This window comes from Athene cunicularia (assembly GCF_003259725.1).
Source record: "Athene cunicularia isolate RWA chromosome 13 unlocalized genomic scaffold, athCun1 chr13_part1, whole genome shotgun sequence".
NCBI classification, from domain to species: Eukaryota; Metazoa; Chordata; class Aves; order Strigiformes; family Strigidae; genus Athene; species Athene cunicularia.
This window is the reverse complement of record NW_020799117.1, coordinates 2,127,598-2,143,438: the sequence shown is the minus strand read 5'-3', so window position 1 is coordinate 2,143,438 and position 15,841 is coordinate 2,127,598. Positions and strand designations below refer to the sequence as shown.

General features: G+C 50.3%; 1 protein-coding gene across 1 annotated transcript in view; it reads right to left on the bottom strand.

Moving 5' to 3' along the window:
• The window catches only part of ACSL6 (acyl-CoA synthetase long chain family member 6), a 53,908-nt gene that overhangs the window by 24,549 nt on the left and 13,518 nt on the right, over positions 1 to 15,841 (bottom strand). Inside the window, exons 2-9 of the mRNA XM_026857919.1 lie at positions 7,385 to 7,605; positions 6,067 to 6,181; positions 3,489 to 3,553; positions 2,931 to 3,032; positions 2,687 to 2,786; positions 1,997 to 2,175; positions 1,430 to 1,462; positions 390 to 441 (exon numbers count right to left, since the gene is read on the bottom strand). Coding sequence (XP_026713720.1) covers positions 390 to 441; positions 1,430 to 1,462; positions 1,997 to 2,175; positions 2,687 to 2,786; positions 2,931 to 3,032; positions 3,489 to 3,553; positions 6,067 to 6,181; positions 7,385 to 7,605 — 867 coding nt within the window. The remainder of the gene's footprint in view (positions 1 to 389; positions 442 to 1,429; positions 1,463 to 1,996; positions 2,176 to 2,686; positions 2,787 to 2,930; positions 3,033 to 3,488; positions 3,554 to 6,066; positions 6,182 to 7,384; positions 7,606 to 15,841) is intronic.

The following is a 15,841-nucleotide window of genomic DNA, read 5'->3' as shown; positions in this document are numbered from 1 at the left end:
TTTTTTTTAAAAAAAAAAAAAAAACAAACCACAAAAAAACACAAAAAAACCTCCAACCACACACATGCAGAAGATAAATACCAATCAATCAAGTGCTTCTTCACAACTACACTGCAAAACGGGGAGCAGAAACAGGGCAGATTTCCAGGCAACTGGAAAACTGCACTGCCAAAACCTATGTCAGGGAATTCAAGTGAAAAACTAACGTATTATTTTTAATTTGCAATCTACCGAAACGTATATACGTACATACTCTTAAATAGTAAAAACGCAAAGAAATATCATTGCCGTATCGGTGTAACAGCAAGTTTGTACATATTGAGGCGGTATTATGAATTAATTTGATAATCTATTCTAACATTTCAAGATTAAAATGCCATTTCTTTTACCTGTAGTGCCACTAGTAAAACAGACAATTGATAGATCTTCTGGTCGAGGAGGCTAGAAATACACAAGGAGAATAAGAAAATCACATCAGTCAAATGCAGGAGGGTCACTGGCAGACCGTTGTCACTGTATAAACCTAAAGATCAAACCAGTTATATTTCAGCTCTGCCATAAAAAGCTTTCATTCCCCTTGGCAGGTATAAAAGACCATCATAAAACTCTTTTTTATCGGGTTTCTTCAGTTGATGCAGACTCTGCTCCTCCCTAAATGCTTTGCTCCAGCTGCATTAAGGGCACGCTTTAGTGCAAGCAGACTTTGATGGAGTATTTGTCTTTCAAAAACACCATCTATACCCGTAGGTGTGGGGGAAAATTTGAGATAATTTACTGAGTTCCAGATAAATTCTGGAAATGTCTGATTATCCACAATGGGGCAACTTTCCCAAGCTGCCAATTTCTCCCCTTTCCAGTACTATCTCTGTACTCTCAGCACCACTGCATGTCTATGCTATTTTGGGTCACAAATAGAATAAATAAGCAGCCCCCCCCCAAAAATCAGAGGCTGCTTCGGAAAGTTTTGCATGAGTATGAACAGCCAGTGAAAAACATCAATGCAATTTTCAAAATATATCCCGGAGAGGTACTGCCAAGTTGTGTTTCTGAGCTCTAGAAACCCCAACAGAAAGCCAAGGGGTGCAAACACATTCCCCCCAGTGCCACCTGGGTGAGGTAGTGGAATTAGTGTGGCTTAACAACGGCACTTAATTACTGTCCCGTGAACACGTTCAGGATGGATGGACTATCTCAGTGAAGTGGCCCAGGCAGAGGGTATGAAGCAAACACCCCACGTGTCCAGTGGATGGTATCGCCAGTCCCGGGCTCCTCCACTGCCTCCCCCGTGGCGAGGGTCGCCAGGCACTGCCCCAAAAACCACACGGGCTTCCTTCTGCCCAGAGCAAACCCTCCCCTCTCTTGCCGGTGAAATAAGTGTAACACAGCCAGCTGCAATTCTAAGTGGGAAAAGCAGCGTGCCAACACTCACCACAGGCACGTGTCGACTCTCACGGCCACAGTCCTGAAAGAGATTAAAGCAACAAAAATGATTCCCACTTTCATTCCTGCGGTGTAACCCACTTGCTAATAATCTGCAAACCACTATGGAAGAGTCTGATATAGAGCCAAAAAATCTGTGGCTAACACTTAGGTCATCTGTCCTATCCAAAGTTTCTTGCGTTAACTGCAATGCCATCCTTGGAGCTCAAGTGGTGCTTGAGTTGGTTGGGCTGGATCCAGGCTGTTTCATAAAAGTGTAAGGCTGTAGGCTTACACGTAGGAGGACAGTGTCTCGAACAGCAACCCCCCTTCCCAGGCTTAAATAGCAGCTGAGATTATATTTGAGCAGGCAGGCTTGAAACGTTGGCTCCCCTACCAACAAGGAATAACAGAGAGGCAACTGCACTGAGCATCAGCATTATCAGCCACAAGCTGCTTTTTTGTGCTATTTCCAGACACTGAATCTGCCCTCCAGCTCACAAGTCTCTGCATATTTTAACTGTCTTTTTTACAGAAACTACAAAATAGAGTAAAAGGAGAGGGGGAGCAAACTTACCTCCACCTCCTGCATGGTCTGGATGCGAACTCCACAGTGCCTCCCTCTCTCCGTCAGCTCCTTCTCAAACGGGTCCATCAGGATGATGGAGCTCAGACCCGGCGTTTCTCTCCTCTCCACGTGGTCGAGGAGTATTCTGGCTTTTTCAGGTTTGTCACAAATGACCGTGGAAATGTCAGCTGGAAGAAAAGCAGCCAAACGAGCCGTCTACAGCGAATCTTTTTTAATGCAAGACTGGCTACTGGCTCCTAACTAGCATTACCGGTTCTGATATTCACTTCAGGCTAACATCAGAAATCCTAGAATCTAACATACATTTCTCTTAGAAAATTACTGCAATTTCAGCCAACCTAAATGAATGCCGAAGCTGTAGCTGACATCTACAATTATTCTGGGATTCGGTTCAAAACTACTAAAATTGCTCACCATGTGGGCTAAAAAATCTAGGAGGCAAAATACGAAGCAGCAGAGGAGTGGGTGGCCGTGGAGTAATTCCTGCAGCCAAAGCAGCCCCATCCACGGCTGTGCACGACCGGGCACGTGGGAAATGCAGCACGGGGACAGGCAGCTCCCCAGAAACCTCTCTAAGTGACTTCAAGACACTCAGCGAGTGAAATCACCCATCTTTTGGAAAGCAGAAAACAAACCATTCTGAGCAACAAAACCGGTCTCTGAGAATTTTGGTGTTACCTGTGTTGACGATGTAACGAATGGCTCCAGGGCCTAAGGTGTCGTAGAGGGGAACCACCACCATGGAGTAGGTGTAGCAAGCCAGCTCGGAAATGATCCACTGCAGGAGGACGTTGAAGCATGAAGGTGAGAAAGGGGCCGTGGGAGCAGATTTAACGCGCTTGAGAATGTGCTTCATGTATAAAGCAAGCTCACAAGTCAGGAGCGTTATTAGCATGGCATCAGTCTGAACTTAAATTCTCACCTCTGGACGGTTTTGAGCGAAGACACCGATGAACTGCTTCGTGGATGGCTTGCAGCCCTGCTGAAGAAGGCCTGAACCCAGAGCTTCTGCTCTTTCAGCCACCTGGAATTTGCAGAGGAAAAAAAAATACATAAAAAAGGAGGAAAATAAGCAATATCAAACTAGGTGAAGGCTTAATTTACGCTCTCAAATTATTGTATTTACTTTCTAAAAGCCCCGTTTTTTACATTATCACAAGCCATCAGTAGTTGACCGGCAGTTGACCTCTGGTTGGCAATACCCTGTGTCTCTGAGCGTGTCAATCCACTGTCAGGAGTGAGATAACGGCGCTGAGCCAACCCGCACAAGCCAACACACCTATATAATTCCATGATTCAATGATAAAGCCGGGACGTGCCCAGCTGGGGAAACCACGAGCCCTCGCACGGCGCGTTAGCCACCTCCCGGGCTAGTGTGTGTGTGTGTGTGTGTGTGTGTGTGTCACCAGCAGGCGCCGTGACACCCCTTCTCCTGCCGAGCAGGGGCAGAGGGCTCGGCGGGGGTGTCGATCCAGCTCACCTCCTTGTAGGACAACCACTGGTAGGGCTGCTTGGGCTTCCTGAACCCCAGGCAGGGGCCGTTTTCTGGAAGACACAAGCAGAGAGAACGGAGTTACGAGGGCAGCGCCAGGCGTTAACGTGCTGCCCCCCACACTGGGGGATGCAGCAAAGCCCCCAAAGAGTAAATCCGTTGTTATGGGGGTTGGCTCTCGCTCCTGGGGCGGAGCTCACAGCCAGCTCCATCAAATCCAACACTCGAGTGCAGGTGATGGGAGACCACCGGCTGGTTCCTCCCAAGGAGTCACTTCAGTCCTCCTCCCTGAGCTGCAGAGGGGACAGCAGCAGTTTGCCCCAGAACAGCCTCATTAAAAGACATTTCTCCGAAGGTAGAGCAAGAGTTCGTGTCTGATGATGGCTTTCATCCCAAACACCGCCTTCCGCTACTTTCGCTACCTTTTGATTTAAACACTTCAAAGTGAAAACTGATATTTTTAGCACAGCTTGCTTTGAAAGAGGGTAAAATACACGACACGACACGACAGGAGGAATATTTGAAAAGTTTAATTAATTTGCTAACTGTACTTACCTGCACAAGACCCATCCCTCCATACCTACCGGGTCAGTTATTTACCCCTCTCCTGGGGGGTGGAATATTTGCAATTCCGCTGAAGCTTTTGGTGGTACCAAAAAGAATAATCTGACAATGAAATTGCTCTGTTCAACAAGGCAGGGCGACACGAGCAGCGGGCACAGAAATAGTTCTGACCAAGCACGAAGAGTCACTGTGGCTTTTTGGAGTGGGGAATGATGTCTCACGCGCGTGTGAGAGCTCTTTGATGGTACCGTTGATCATGGGGTAAGGGCGATAAAACTGATACTCCACACTCAGCTTTCCTAAGAGCTTTTGGCAGAGTCCCCTGCCCTGTTGTGGAATAAAAGGCAAGCGGATGGAAAAGGCAGCAACAAGCAGAAATAAATATCTGCGTTTGCAAGGGAGGAAGAGTTCCGTTGGGTTCCAAGTTCTATGCCGGGATCAGCCCCGTTTAATGTATTCATAAACATTCTGGAAATGAATAATGTATGATGAGCTTTGCTGATGCTGCAAAATTCAGGGTGTTAAGCTGTCTGCCAGTGGCACCAAAAAGATCTCGTGGCACCAAGAGACTGCACACTAAAATGGTGTTAAGGACAAAATAATGCATGTTGGAAATAGTAACCCTAATTATAACCCCCATGCTCCAACAGCAGCACCCGTGCTCTCGCTGGGTCTCCTCCTTCCTCGGCCTCCACTCCTTCAACTTCCCACTTGCTGGATCTTCCATTTCCCCGGCCTCTGCCCCTCAGGCCCCCAATTCTATCTGGGCCTCCATCTCTGGGTCTCCCTTCACTCTCTTGGCCCCCAATCTTTGGGCCCCCCGTTCTCTCAGATGTCCACCTGCTGGGCCTCCCACTCCGTGGTCCCCTCAATTCCTTCCCCCCTCCCACATCCTTCTGGCACCCCCGCTCTTTGGGCCGCTAAATTCATTTGATCTTCCACACTTTTGTGGATTCTTACGCTTTTGGGCCTCTTCACTTCTTTGGCCACCCACACGTTCTCCTCTTCCCACCCCTTTTCATCCTCCCACAATATTTTGGCCTCATACACTCTTTTGACCTTTCATACCTTTCTGGCCTCACACTCTCTGGGCCTCTACAGTCCTCAGCCCTCCTACAACCTTGGAGACTCTACAGTCCTTGGGCCTTTAAACTCTCAATGGGCCTCCCACACTTTTTCAGCCTCTACACCTCGCTGGCCTCCCACACCTCTTCAGCACCTCCACCTCGCTGGCCTCCAACACATTTCTCAGCCTCTACACTTCATTAGCCTCCCAAACCTTTTTCACCTTCCCACACCTTTATCAGCCACTACAACTCATCAGCTTCCACATCTTTATCGTCCTCAACACTCATTTGGCCTCCTACACCTTTTTCCACCTCTACGCTTGTTGGGCTTCCACACCTTTTGGGCCTCAACACTGAGGCCTCCCAGTCTTTGGCCTCAACACTTGTGGGTTCTCCCACTCTTCTTGATCCTTCCACACCTTTTTGGTCTCTAAACTCTTTTGGCCTCCCACACATAATAGTCCTCTATAGTTTTGGGGCCTCCCACGCTCTCTTAGGCTCTACACTCTCTGGACCTCTGCACTTTTTTGGCCTCCCAAACTCTTTCAGCCTCCCTCTCTCCTTCAGCAATCATATCTCCTTCAGTTCCCACGCTTTCTTTGCTTCTACACTCTTTGTGCCTCCAGCACCCTTAAGGCCTCCTACACTTTTTCAGTCTCTCCACTATTTGTACCTCCCCCATTCTTCCAGCGTCTCGCTCTCATGACTTCTACAGTTTTGTGGCTTCCCACATTCTGGTGGGCTCTGACGCTCCTTTGGTATTTGAGTCCAAACAGGCCTCTACACCATTTGAGCCCCACACATTTTTATGGGCTCCCACACTCTCTCAGCCTCTCCACTCTCTGAGCTCCCCTAAGCCTTTGAGCCTCTACATCATCTGGTCCTCCACCTCTGCCCCCCTCTGCTCCCAGGCCTCCTCGTCACCGTGCTCTCACCGGAGATGCTGAATCCCCTCCTGAAGACCTCGTACATGGTCCTGGCGTCGTCGTAGTAGTGCGTCAGCAGCTGCTGGCTGTCCCCAATCACCGACCGGCGTGCCCCATCCAGGCCCTGTGTGACACAACATGACACGACGTGACACAGTCATCAGCACTGCCAGACAGGCAGCAGATGGGGAAACCCTGAGCCATAAAGCAACATGCTCCTCACGTGCCGGAGAGACCTCTGCGACCACCCCCGTGTTCCTGCCCCAACACCCAAAGGTACGGGAGAGGTGGGACGTCCACCTCAGCTCCCCAGTAACACGGAGAACCACTCGCCCAGAGAGGAGCACTTGACCTGGCTCGTTGCCACGGGAGATGGGTTGATATTTCCCCAGGAAATTTGAGGAGGAATTATAAATCTGCAAGTAACGGAGTGGGGATGTGCTGGGGGGAGTGACTGCTCTGGGCTCCACAGGTCCCCAGGACAAGAACCTTCTCAAGGACATCTAGACCAGCACGAAGGACAGACTGAAGCAGAGACCCCAGTGCGTGGGTTCCGTAGGGGTGTTTTAGGAGTGGGCAAGGGGAGGCAGGCAGAGAGAGCGACCAAACCGGGACTGTGCTGTGAGCCAGAGGACCCCGTGCTAAAGCCCTAACCACGGGGGGAAACTGCCTTGGAAAATGTAAATTCCTCCCACCTTTTAAAAAGTTGTTGGAATTAAAGACAATAACGTTTCAGAGGGGACATCACGAAAAGCTTTAAAAATTCTCATCACGCTTTCAGACAGTAATTTAAGCGGAAACAATTTTCAGAAATATTTCTGCTCTTTAAAATGGAGCAGCTTCATTAAACTTTAAAACCTTTTGCGAGCATGAAAATTAATATCTCCTCAGCCTGTAAGCACGGATTCAGATCTACTTGTTCTTATTATTACAAAGTTTGAAGCAGCAAACACAGTACTGTGCCCAGTCAAGAAGTGCCAACCGATTTGATCTTATCAGCTGTTGCCTTTCGGTGGTTCCTCCCACGCAATGGCAGCTCCTGTAATTTTTGGTGGTGGATGGTTCAGTAAAGCTAAGAGTAAAATGTTACTGAAAATCTAAGAGAATAAATTAATGGGCTGTATTCTAGTTTTCCAGTTTACAGAAAAAGGTGAATTAAGGAGTGAAGTGATCCCTGGCACAGCGCGTTACATGACTGATTTCAGGATGAGGTTGGGACGCCCGCAAAACAAACAAAAGCCCCTCCTGGCATCCCCTGCGGTCGTTTCCAGGCACGCAAACCCCAGGTGAGACTCAGCCTCTCCCGCCGGGGTGCCCCTGGCCTCACCTCGACTTCCTCCGACTGCATCCGCAGGTCGCAGGGCGGCTTCACGGCCCGGGGCCGGCTGGCAAACCAGTAGGCAACGACGGCTGCGAAGGCACCGATGCCCACCAGTGCGGTGGCCGGCAGGTTGCGGAAAAACTGGCTGAGGTCATCGAACTCGGGGAGCCGCAGGCTCCGCAGGATTTCCTGAGCCTGCATCTTCTCCACGAGAGAAACGGCAAACTCTGCAAGAGCCAGAAGGACGCCGTGAGGTCACGCCGCGGGACGGGCACGGGCAACGCAGGGCTCTGCGGCTCGGGAAGGGAGAACGTGCTTTCCCCTGGTCAGCCATTGCAAATGCAGCGCTCTGCTCCCACCAACCACCTTAACTTGGGAAGAGCAGCGTCTGCGGAAGAGACAGGAGAGAGGAGGAGACATCCCCAGAAGGGCGAGCAGGAGCAGACAGCTCGCTCCTAAAACACGACTGAGCACAAACGTACGTTAGGCGACGCGGCTGCGGTTATCTGTAGCAGACAGATGCTGTGACAAGCTCTGGGATCCAGCTAGGACTGTACCCTCAGGGCTGCCAGGAGCTTGCTCGGCCTTCCCCGAGCAGGCTGGGGGCTGCGTGGTGGCCGCAGCCCTCGGCAGGGACAGGCAGCACAGCACCAGCTCCGGCCACAAGCCGTCAGCTCACATGGAGGGGGGCAAAGGCCACGTGCCTCTGTGTGCAAAACGCTGTGCGGACACGCTCCGAAACACCACCCGCTGCCTTCTGTGCCAGCTTCACGTTCTCAACTTCGAGTTCCTTATGATTTACATCAGGGTAGATTATAAGTGATTCAAGCCAAGGAAAGTTTCAGTTCTCACTTAAAAACAAGGGACTGCGGAGCAGGGATAAGGGTATGCCGGGGTATCAGGCTGAGAGCACGCCGCCGCAGGGCCCCCACCCTGCACACCTCCGCCAGACACAACGCCTCGGGGTGCCCCACGGGGGAGATGGGTGGCCCTCAGAAGGGAGAAGTGCCAGGGCATTCCCCCACGGGCAGCCCCGCAGGGCACAATCCTGGCACGAGAGGAGAAGGGCTGGAGCCTCGGCTCCTCAGACACAGTGGGGCTGCTGGGGACCCCCCCAGCCCCCACACCTGCTCCGACAGCACCGGATCTAGAAGCAAAAATCCTCTTTTCTCCTTTTCCGTAAAAAGAGGGCTGTGCGCGGAGGAGGCAGGCGAGGGGACAAGTTTCATGACACAGGACGGTAAGGCTCTGCCCTCCCCAGCTCACTCCCTTCCCACCCGCCAGCACGGCTGTGCGGGGAGCGCAGGGAGGGCAGCTCTCGGCTGTACGTACGGTCGCTCACGGAGTAAGAGCTACTGGCTGGGAAAGGAGAGGGCAAGCAGCCGATCGGGCATCTTTCCAACCACAGCCACTACAGGTTGCCTTACTTTTCTCCTTTGCGTATACGGAAACGGCCACTGGAAAGAGGAGCCGGCGCCCAGCTCGCTGCTCCTGGGCCACAAGGCGAGGGTGTCCTCAGGGGACTTGTGTCTGGGTGTTGAGGGCACAAGCAGCGTTTTAATTAACTCGTGTTTACAGTCACGGCCCAGTATCAACTCCCCGCCAGGGAGTCTCCACTATCGGCCAGTCCTGCAAGGGACAAGCCAAGCAGGTGCAGCAGAGGAGGGGATCCAAACAGTTAAGGTTTCCTCTTAAGCCCCACAGCTCTACTTAGCACTTTACCAGCGGTCAGGATCTTAAAGAAAAAGCTTTTCTGCTTTCCCCTTGTCCTCTGGCCTCACTCCAGCTTGCAGAGCTACCCAGTGACTAACCGGGGGGCTTTGCTGCCGTGGGGAGGCCTGAACTTCCCACACAAAGGCATCACTGATGCTAACACTCACCAGCTTTTTTCCTCCTGGGAACAGCGTCTGGGTTACGCCCGAGGTCAGGGCAACCCTCTCGCAGCCTTTTCCCCTGTTTGTGCCAAGTGAGCTCTGGAGGCCGGCGCAGGCCAGGCTGCAAACAGCAGGGCACCCCACACACACAACTCCGGAGGAGGTTTTTAAGTTTGGACAAGCAAATAAACACAGCGAACAATTAACCTCACCCCTCATCAGGCTAGAACATGGCGGGGGGCAGCAGGGAGCGGTGGCAGTGACACAGAGCCCACGTTCGGGGCCATCTCCCTCCCGTGGCCCAGCATCCCGCTGGATGGGTACAGTCGTAGCCGCATCCCAAGAGCTCCCAACCGCAACCAGCCCCTCCTAGAACGGTTGCAACGATCACAGCAAACGAAACAGCACCCGGATGGGGTAATTTTCTCTTGAGCATCTTTCCAGAAATCTCCACATCTGATAAAACACTGACGACGTGGCTGCAATGATGTTTGGATGAACTGAGATGGAGTGCTGATTTCTCCCCTCGATATTTCTCCCCATCAGGCTACGAAAAGCAACTTGACAAACACATTTTTCCTAGCCAACTACAAAGAGTGGGAGAGCTCAGTGAGGGAGATACACATACTGATAAAAGAGCTATTTGCGCAAAAGCATTTCAACAAGTCCCACTTAAAACTGTCTGCTCCCAGAAACACAGCCTCTCCCTCCAAAGGCAGCCGCCCAGTTTGCCACGGCTGCTGGTTTCTTAGAGTGAATGCTTGAGAATAACTCCCTCGACATCAGCCTGCGAGTTGGGTTTTGTATCCGCCTGCGCGGCCAAGCAGAAAGCTGGGAAGATGCTCGTGGCTGCGCTGCCGTGGGGGGATGCTTGGCCGCAGCCATGTGCTCCTGCCCTGCTCGGCTGCAGGTGTCACCCGGGGAGCAGCAGGGCCAGGCCCTTCTGTACGTCTGTCCAGGTATGGGGCATCTGTGGAGTCTGTAGCATCGTCAAAAGGATCGTGAGAGTCAAGGTTGCAATTTAAAAAAATAAATAAAAAGTATTGTGACAGATCCTATACAGCACGGGGACAAAAGTACTTCTGTTATACTATGGATAACAAAGAAAGTGTGATCACACCTTTACTGATTCTACAGCTCTCTGACATGTATCAGGTTTGACTTACATCAGTACCCAGGTTTTGAAGAATTTGCTCTAGAGACATGGGAAGCGAGCTTTTCATCTGTCGGAAAAGACACAATGCTTCAATACAGAACTAAGAATCACTTATAATTGCTGGGAGGTATTTGGCTTGAGGAGAGCGACGGGCACGGGGCTCCGTGGGTGTGCGTGGAACATCCTCCCCTGCCTGGGGTGGTGGCAGGGGCCCTGCGGACCATCGAGTGCCACGAGCAGGGCGCTGCTGGCAGCATCTGCCTCTGCAGCGAGGTGAAACGTCCTGCAGCAGCCAAAGTTACATGGAACCTACAGGGAAACCACTTAAACTGCACTTCATTCCGTCTGCTCCCAGGGGAAAAATCAGAACATTCATCTCAACCAAATGCTCACAGTACACTTGTGATTTCTGACCGCTCGTGCCACGTTCTGCTACCTTCTGCTAAATCCCAACCTGGGCTGTTATTTCCCACCAACCTGAAGTTTTTGCCACACAGTAGATCCTATCCCTGGAACAGGTGCCCGAATCCTTCATTCATAACCACATCAGCTGCATTAAATAAATAAGTATGACTGGAAGGTAGAAATTCACTTTTCCCTTGCTCAAGGGAAGCTGTTGTCCCAGGGAGGTCAGCACATTTCCATGGAGAACTTAGAGATTCCTGTGACCATGGAGTCTGCAAGGATTAATTTTTTTTTTTTTTTTAAATAAAAGCAAGTAATTCTTGTTAGTGACTCATTTTAAGTGTGCTGCAGGTCATCTCAGAGGATGCCACAGTGATGGAAATGTCAGCAGTGGGAAAATAATATCAGAAAATACATTTGAAAGCAGAAATCCACTTTGTTTTCTGCCCAGGTGCAAGAAGTGTGCTGGGATCCCCGGGAGAGTTAAGTAGAGGTGCTAGCGAGGAAAGGGGAAGGTTCACAGACTCACCTTGCTTATGGTCTCCTACTTTCGCTTAGTTATCAAATCTTCAATGAAGATTAAACATATCCATTGAGAACACGATCCCATCCTCATGAGTGACTTTACCCAGACAAACGAAGTTCCCAGCGCCTCTGAATGCTCTTATTCCACCTGGGACCTGTAACCCCAGTCACTGACCCCTGTTCCTGATCACATTTGATTTTTGAGCTCCAAAGCTCATCTGGCTTTTGCAACAGTTAATCTTGAGTTCTGCATCCCAAAGTGATTTGTGATGAGCCCGTACTTGATCTGTTCTGCTTGGGGCAGCAAACGTGCTTTGGGAAGGTGGCCAGGAAAGGGGCCCAGGTGTGTTTGGGAGGAGCAGTGCCGTTCAGACAGGGAAGAAACACCCCAGCACCCTCCTAGCCCGGGGGAGGCTGCTTCTCCCTCACCTGCAGAAACAGGGCTCAGGGCTGCCTGGGACAGAACCTGCTCTGACGAGTCGAGCTGAGCAGGTGAGCACCTCGCAGTCACGTGCTTTGTGAATATATTTTTCATGTGATCAGGAAAATAAATAATAATAATTAAAAAAAAAAAAATCCAGCACGGTTGGGCTGGGTTTCCCCATCAGCAAGGCAGCGTCACAGCCCCAGGCGCACCGCGAGCAGCCGCTGCCGTCCCCTGTGTCCGGAGCAGCAGTGGGATGCTCTCCGCACCCTTTCTCCAGCGGTTTTACCCCATTTCTGTGACCTGCAGCGAACCCACCACCCTGCCACGCTCTGTGCTCCCCATGAGCAAGCGGCCCTGGGAGCAAGCGAGCGAGCGCAGCGCCATGCCCGTGGCACACGGAAACGCTGACATTGCCATCACTTCCAAACGCTGGGTTCATAAAGGATTCCCGTGCCAGAGGAAAGAGAAACCACTATGGCAGGAGGAACAGAAGAAAGCGGGTTTGAGAAAGGGAGAAGTGCTGGTTACTTGTTCGGAGGAAACAGTTGGCCGGCGCGCCTGAACCCGCCCGCCCTGGGGTTTTGGGGTGAACAGGGCTCCTGCAGCCAGGCGGTGGGCAGCCAGCAGCGACGCTGGCTTTTGAATCACCGACCAGCCTTTGTTAACGGGCAATCGCCACAGGGACAACACTAATTTATATAATTTTTTTTTAACTTACAAATGCCCCTATTGTGTCATTCGGTTTTGATCTTTCCCCGCTGGAAGTGATTCCGTAACTCCAGCGCAGCCCACGGAGATTTAGTGACATAACCCAGTGTGGGAACAACCTCCAACTACCAGTGTGTGCATAATGCAATTAAAATTGTACCCGTCCTGTGCAGCCGTGCCGTCACATCCTTCCTATCGTTACATCAGCGCTGGGGCACAGGCTTGGGAAGGAGAACTCCTTTTGAGAGGCCTTTATCTTCCTGCCCACCACGCAGACACAGCAGGGTAGGGGAGAGGCGGGTGATTCTTTTTATGTTGGAAACTGGGCAAAGCGGTTAATTACTATCCCTACATCCAAGCGCAAAGAAAGGCTATTTACAGTTGACTTTGTAGCACTAAACCGACATCAAATAAGCAGCTTTTCAGTCTGTCTGAGAGAATTAACTATTTGCAGCGGGGAACTACGAACTGCAGCCTGCAGACCCCGGCTTCGCTCTGTGTGAGCTGCAGCAAGAAAATCATCCCCGTCGGGCAGCGCTCGCCGCAGATCCGTGTCCTTGGCTACAGCACCAGCTGCTCATTCATTTCACTGAGGAAACGGAATTTACAGGATCTAAAACATCTCAATCCGGAGAGGCAGATTTAGAGGGATTTCACTCAAGTGAAACAGTATAAGCTTCCTGAACTCTTAAAGCTGTGTTTTCACACATTCATCTCCGCAAACCCCAGGCTCTGAGAGTCGTAGTTGCTTTGCCGAAACGGGGTCAGTGACAAAAGATTTGCATGAGGGGGCAAAAGTTTGGGCCGTTCTCCCTTACCTTCCCCTGAAGAAGGAAAACACGCTTGCAGTACTCTGTACGCGAGGCCCAGATGACTTTGAGATGGATTTAAACCATCTTGTGACCGTGTCGCTATGTGAGAGTCTCCGTTTACAGCATCAGAAACCACAGGGACACATAAAACTGGCAGGTATCGGTCAGACGGCATCACTGGAACCCATCCACTAATTTAAACGAAAGCTACAGCAATGATTAACGTGTGTCTGAAAGCATGCGCACAGAGGCTGCTGTAACTGCAGGCAGAGGGCATTTGGGGATTGTGTGTGTTGCTTGAAGAGTGCAATTTTTTTAAAAAAAACCCTTTTTTTTCCAAGCTTCGTGCAAGCGCGCAGCAGGACAGCAATCCTGGGAGGAGCCACTGTCATTAAATGCAGCTCAGGTACCACGGACCTTCTCTAACTTGGCCAGGGCAGCAGTTCTTGGGAAACCACAGGCTATGAATTCCTAATCACTGGTGTAATTAAAACCAGAGTCGATGCCAAGCCAGCCTCTGCCATGCACCTCCGCAAGTTTTGTTTGTATGGGCACAGAAGAGGAGTTGGATGAACCTTCAGTTCCCAGCCTGAGGCCCGTCTGGGCTGCGGCCGGGCTCAGCCGAGGACACCGGCCATCCTGCAGCAGACTGGTCTCATGCTTTTGTGGACAGAGATGCAAAAGATTTTATGAGAACAAGTGATCTAATGAGATCTCCAACCACAAAAATTGAAGTCCAACCTTTGTTGCCCTTCAGCCACAAATGCAATAACCATTTTATTCAGAACAGGCGTATTTTTTTTCTCATTTGTGTTAATTAAAGAGAAGAAAACTTAGGAAGCTCGGGGCACCTTTCTGTTTTCAGCTAGTTTGAGATTAGGTTAATTTTATTCTCTGTTTCAATAGATTTACACCATAGTGTTTACAGAAGTGGTAACGCCACATGTCATAGCAGGCACAAAGCCAGCTGAACGGTGTTATTTGCAGAGAGGAAATGCCATTAAATACTCATCGATCATTATCGATAGCTACTGAAAACCTTATAGAAGAGTTGTACCGCTTTGAGACAGGAAGCCAGACAACCTGCAAGCCTTGCAAACTGCTTGAGAAAGAGTAAAGGGGATGATAAACATAAAGGGAAAATAATGAGCGCCAAAAGCATCTGACACTATGACAGAATCAGCAGGCAGAAATCCAGTAAACAGCCCCGAAACACAGCACAGGACGAATGACACTTGGCTGACATACTCCTATCCGCTTCCTGTCCTACATGTGTAATCGTGGTATAAACATGTCACCGCATCAGTGACCCGAAATACATCACCCCTCGGCCCACATCCCTCCGTGAGCAGCCCGGGCACCAGCGACCCTGCAGCCCCGACCCACCTCACACACACGGACGTGTGTCGACCGGGACCCTCTGTACTCCAAACCAGCTGTAACTACTTGGGATTCAGCAATTATTGGGATTATCAGCCAAACCGAAGTTAATACTATTTAAAACTTCCTTAAAGTTTACCTGCTTTCACTCCTCTAAAGGGACACGTTTCGCAGCAGCCCTTTTCCCCATTTAATGCCTCTCTCCTTCAGTCAGACCACACCGAAGCAAACTCCCACGGCTCCTGTGTGATGTACCCCTGCTTGGATTTTTGGGACAGTGTGTTTTCATCAAAACTGTGTCTTCCGTTAAAAAAAAAAAATGCCCCCACCCACCAAAACCAGACCAAAATAAACTCTTGCAGATGCTTAGTTTTACCCGTTGCGAGTGAAATAACTGACTCCCAAGTGCAACAGTATATAAACCACAATCACTGTGTTTTTCTTAGATTACACAATTCTTTGCAGGATCAAATCATAATATTATATTTAATTACGTCCCCACTGACTATGGCTCCACTATAACTCTGAGTCATAATTGAGAATAAAAAAATAAAAAAACCAAAAAACAAACAGTTTAGAGATTAAATTGCCTTTTTTTGGAATTATTATGCCAGGACTCAGCCTATTAGGCGTGAGGGGTGATGGATGCAGAACGTGGATTTGCTCTTGGACACCTGTTTGCACAGAGAGCCCGTGAGGGAGGAGAGGCCCACACCACCTGCGAGGCTGCAGCATCTCTCTGGGCAACAAAGACTGGAGAAGTACCCAGTGAGCAAGAAACACAGTAAAAGCAGGTTATCATTTTTATATTTTAATTTTGCTAATGAAAAACATCCTTCTCCCCTTTCGTTGGGAATCAGACCCATCCAATCTGTTAAACTGGCCTTTTGCCAACAAGACTATTAAAGAACGAGGTTTCGATGGGACATAAGCCTCTTTAGATCAAGTTGCTTTCATATTGGTGGAGCTGTCTGGGGGCTCAGTGCCCCTCAAACTGGGTGTCGGGGGTGCAGGAAGCAGACACGGGGCTGTGGCAGGGCCCTTTGATCTGCGGGAGAGGAATAAGGCAAATAAACTTCACGGGGAGGAAGCTGGTGGTGTTTTCACATGACCCCTGGTCACTGCGCGGGGCAGGGAGGGGACAGGGATGAATGAACGGGACCATGTGGTTGGGGC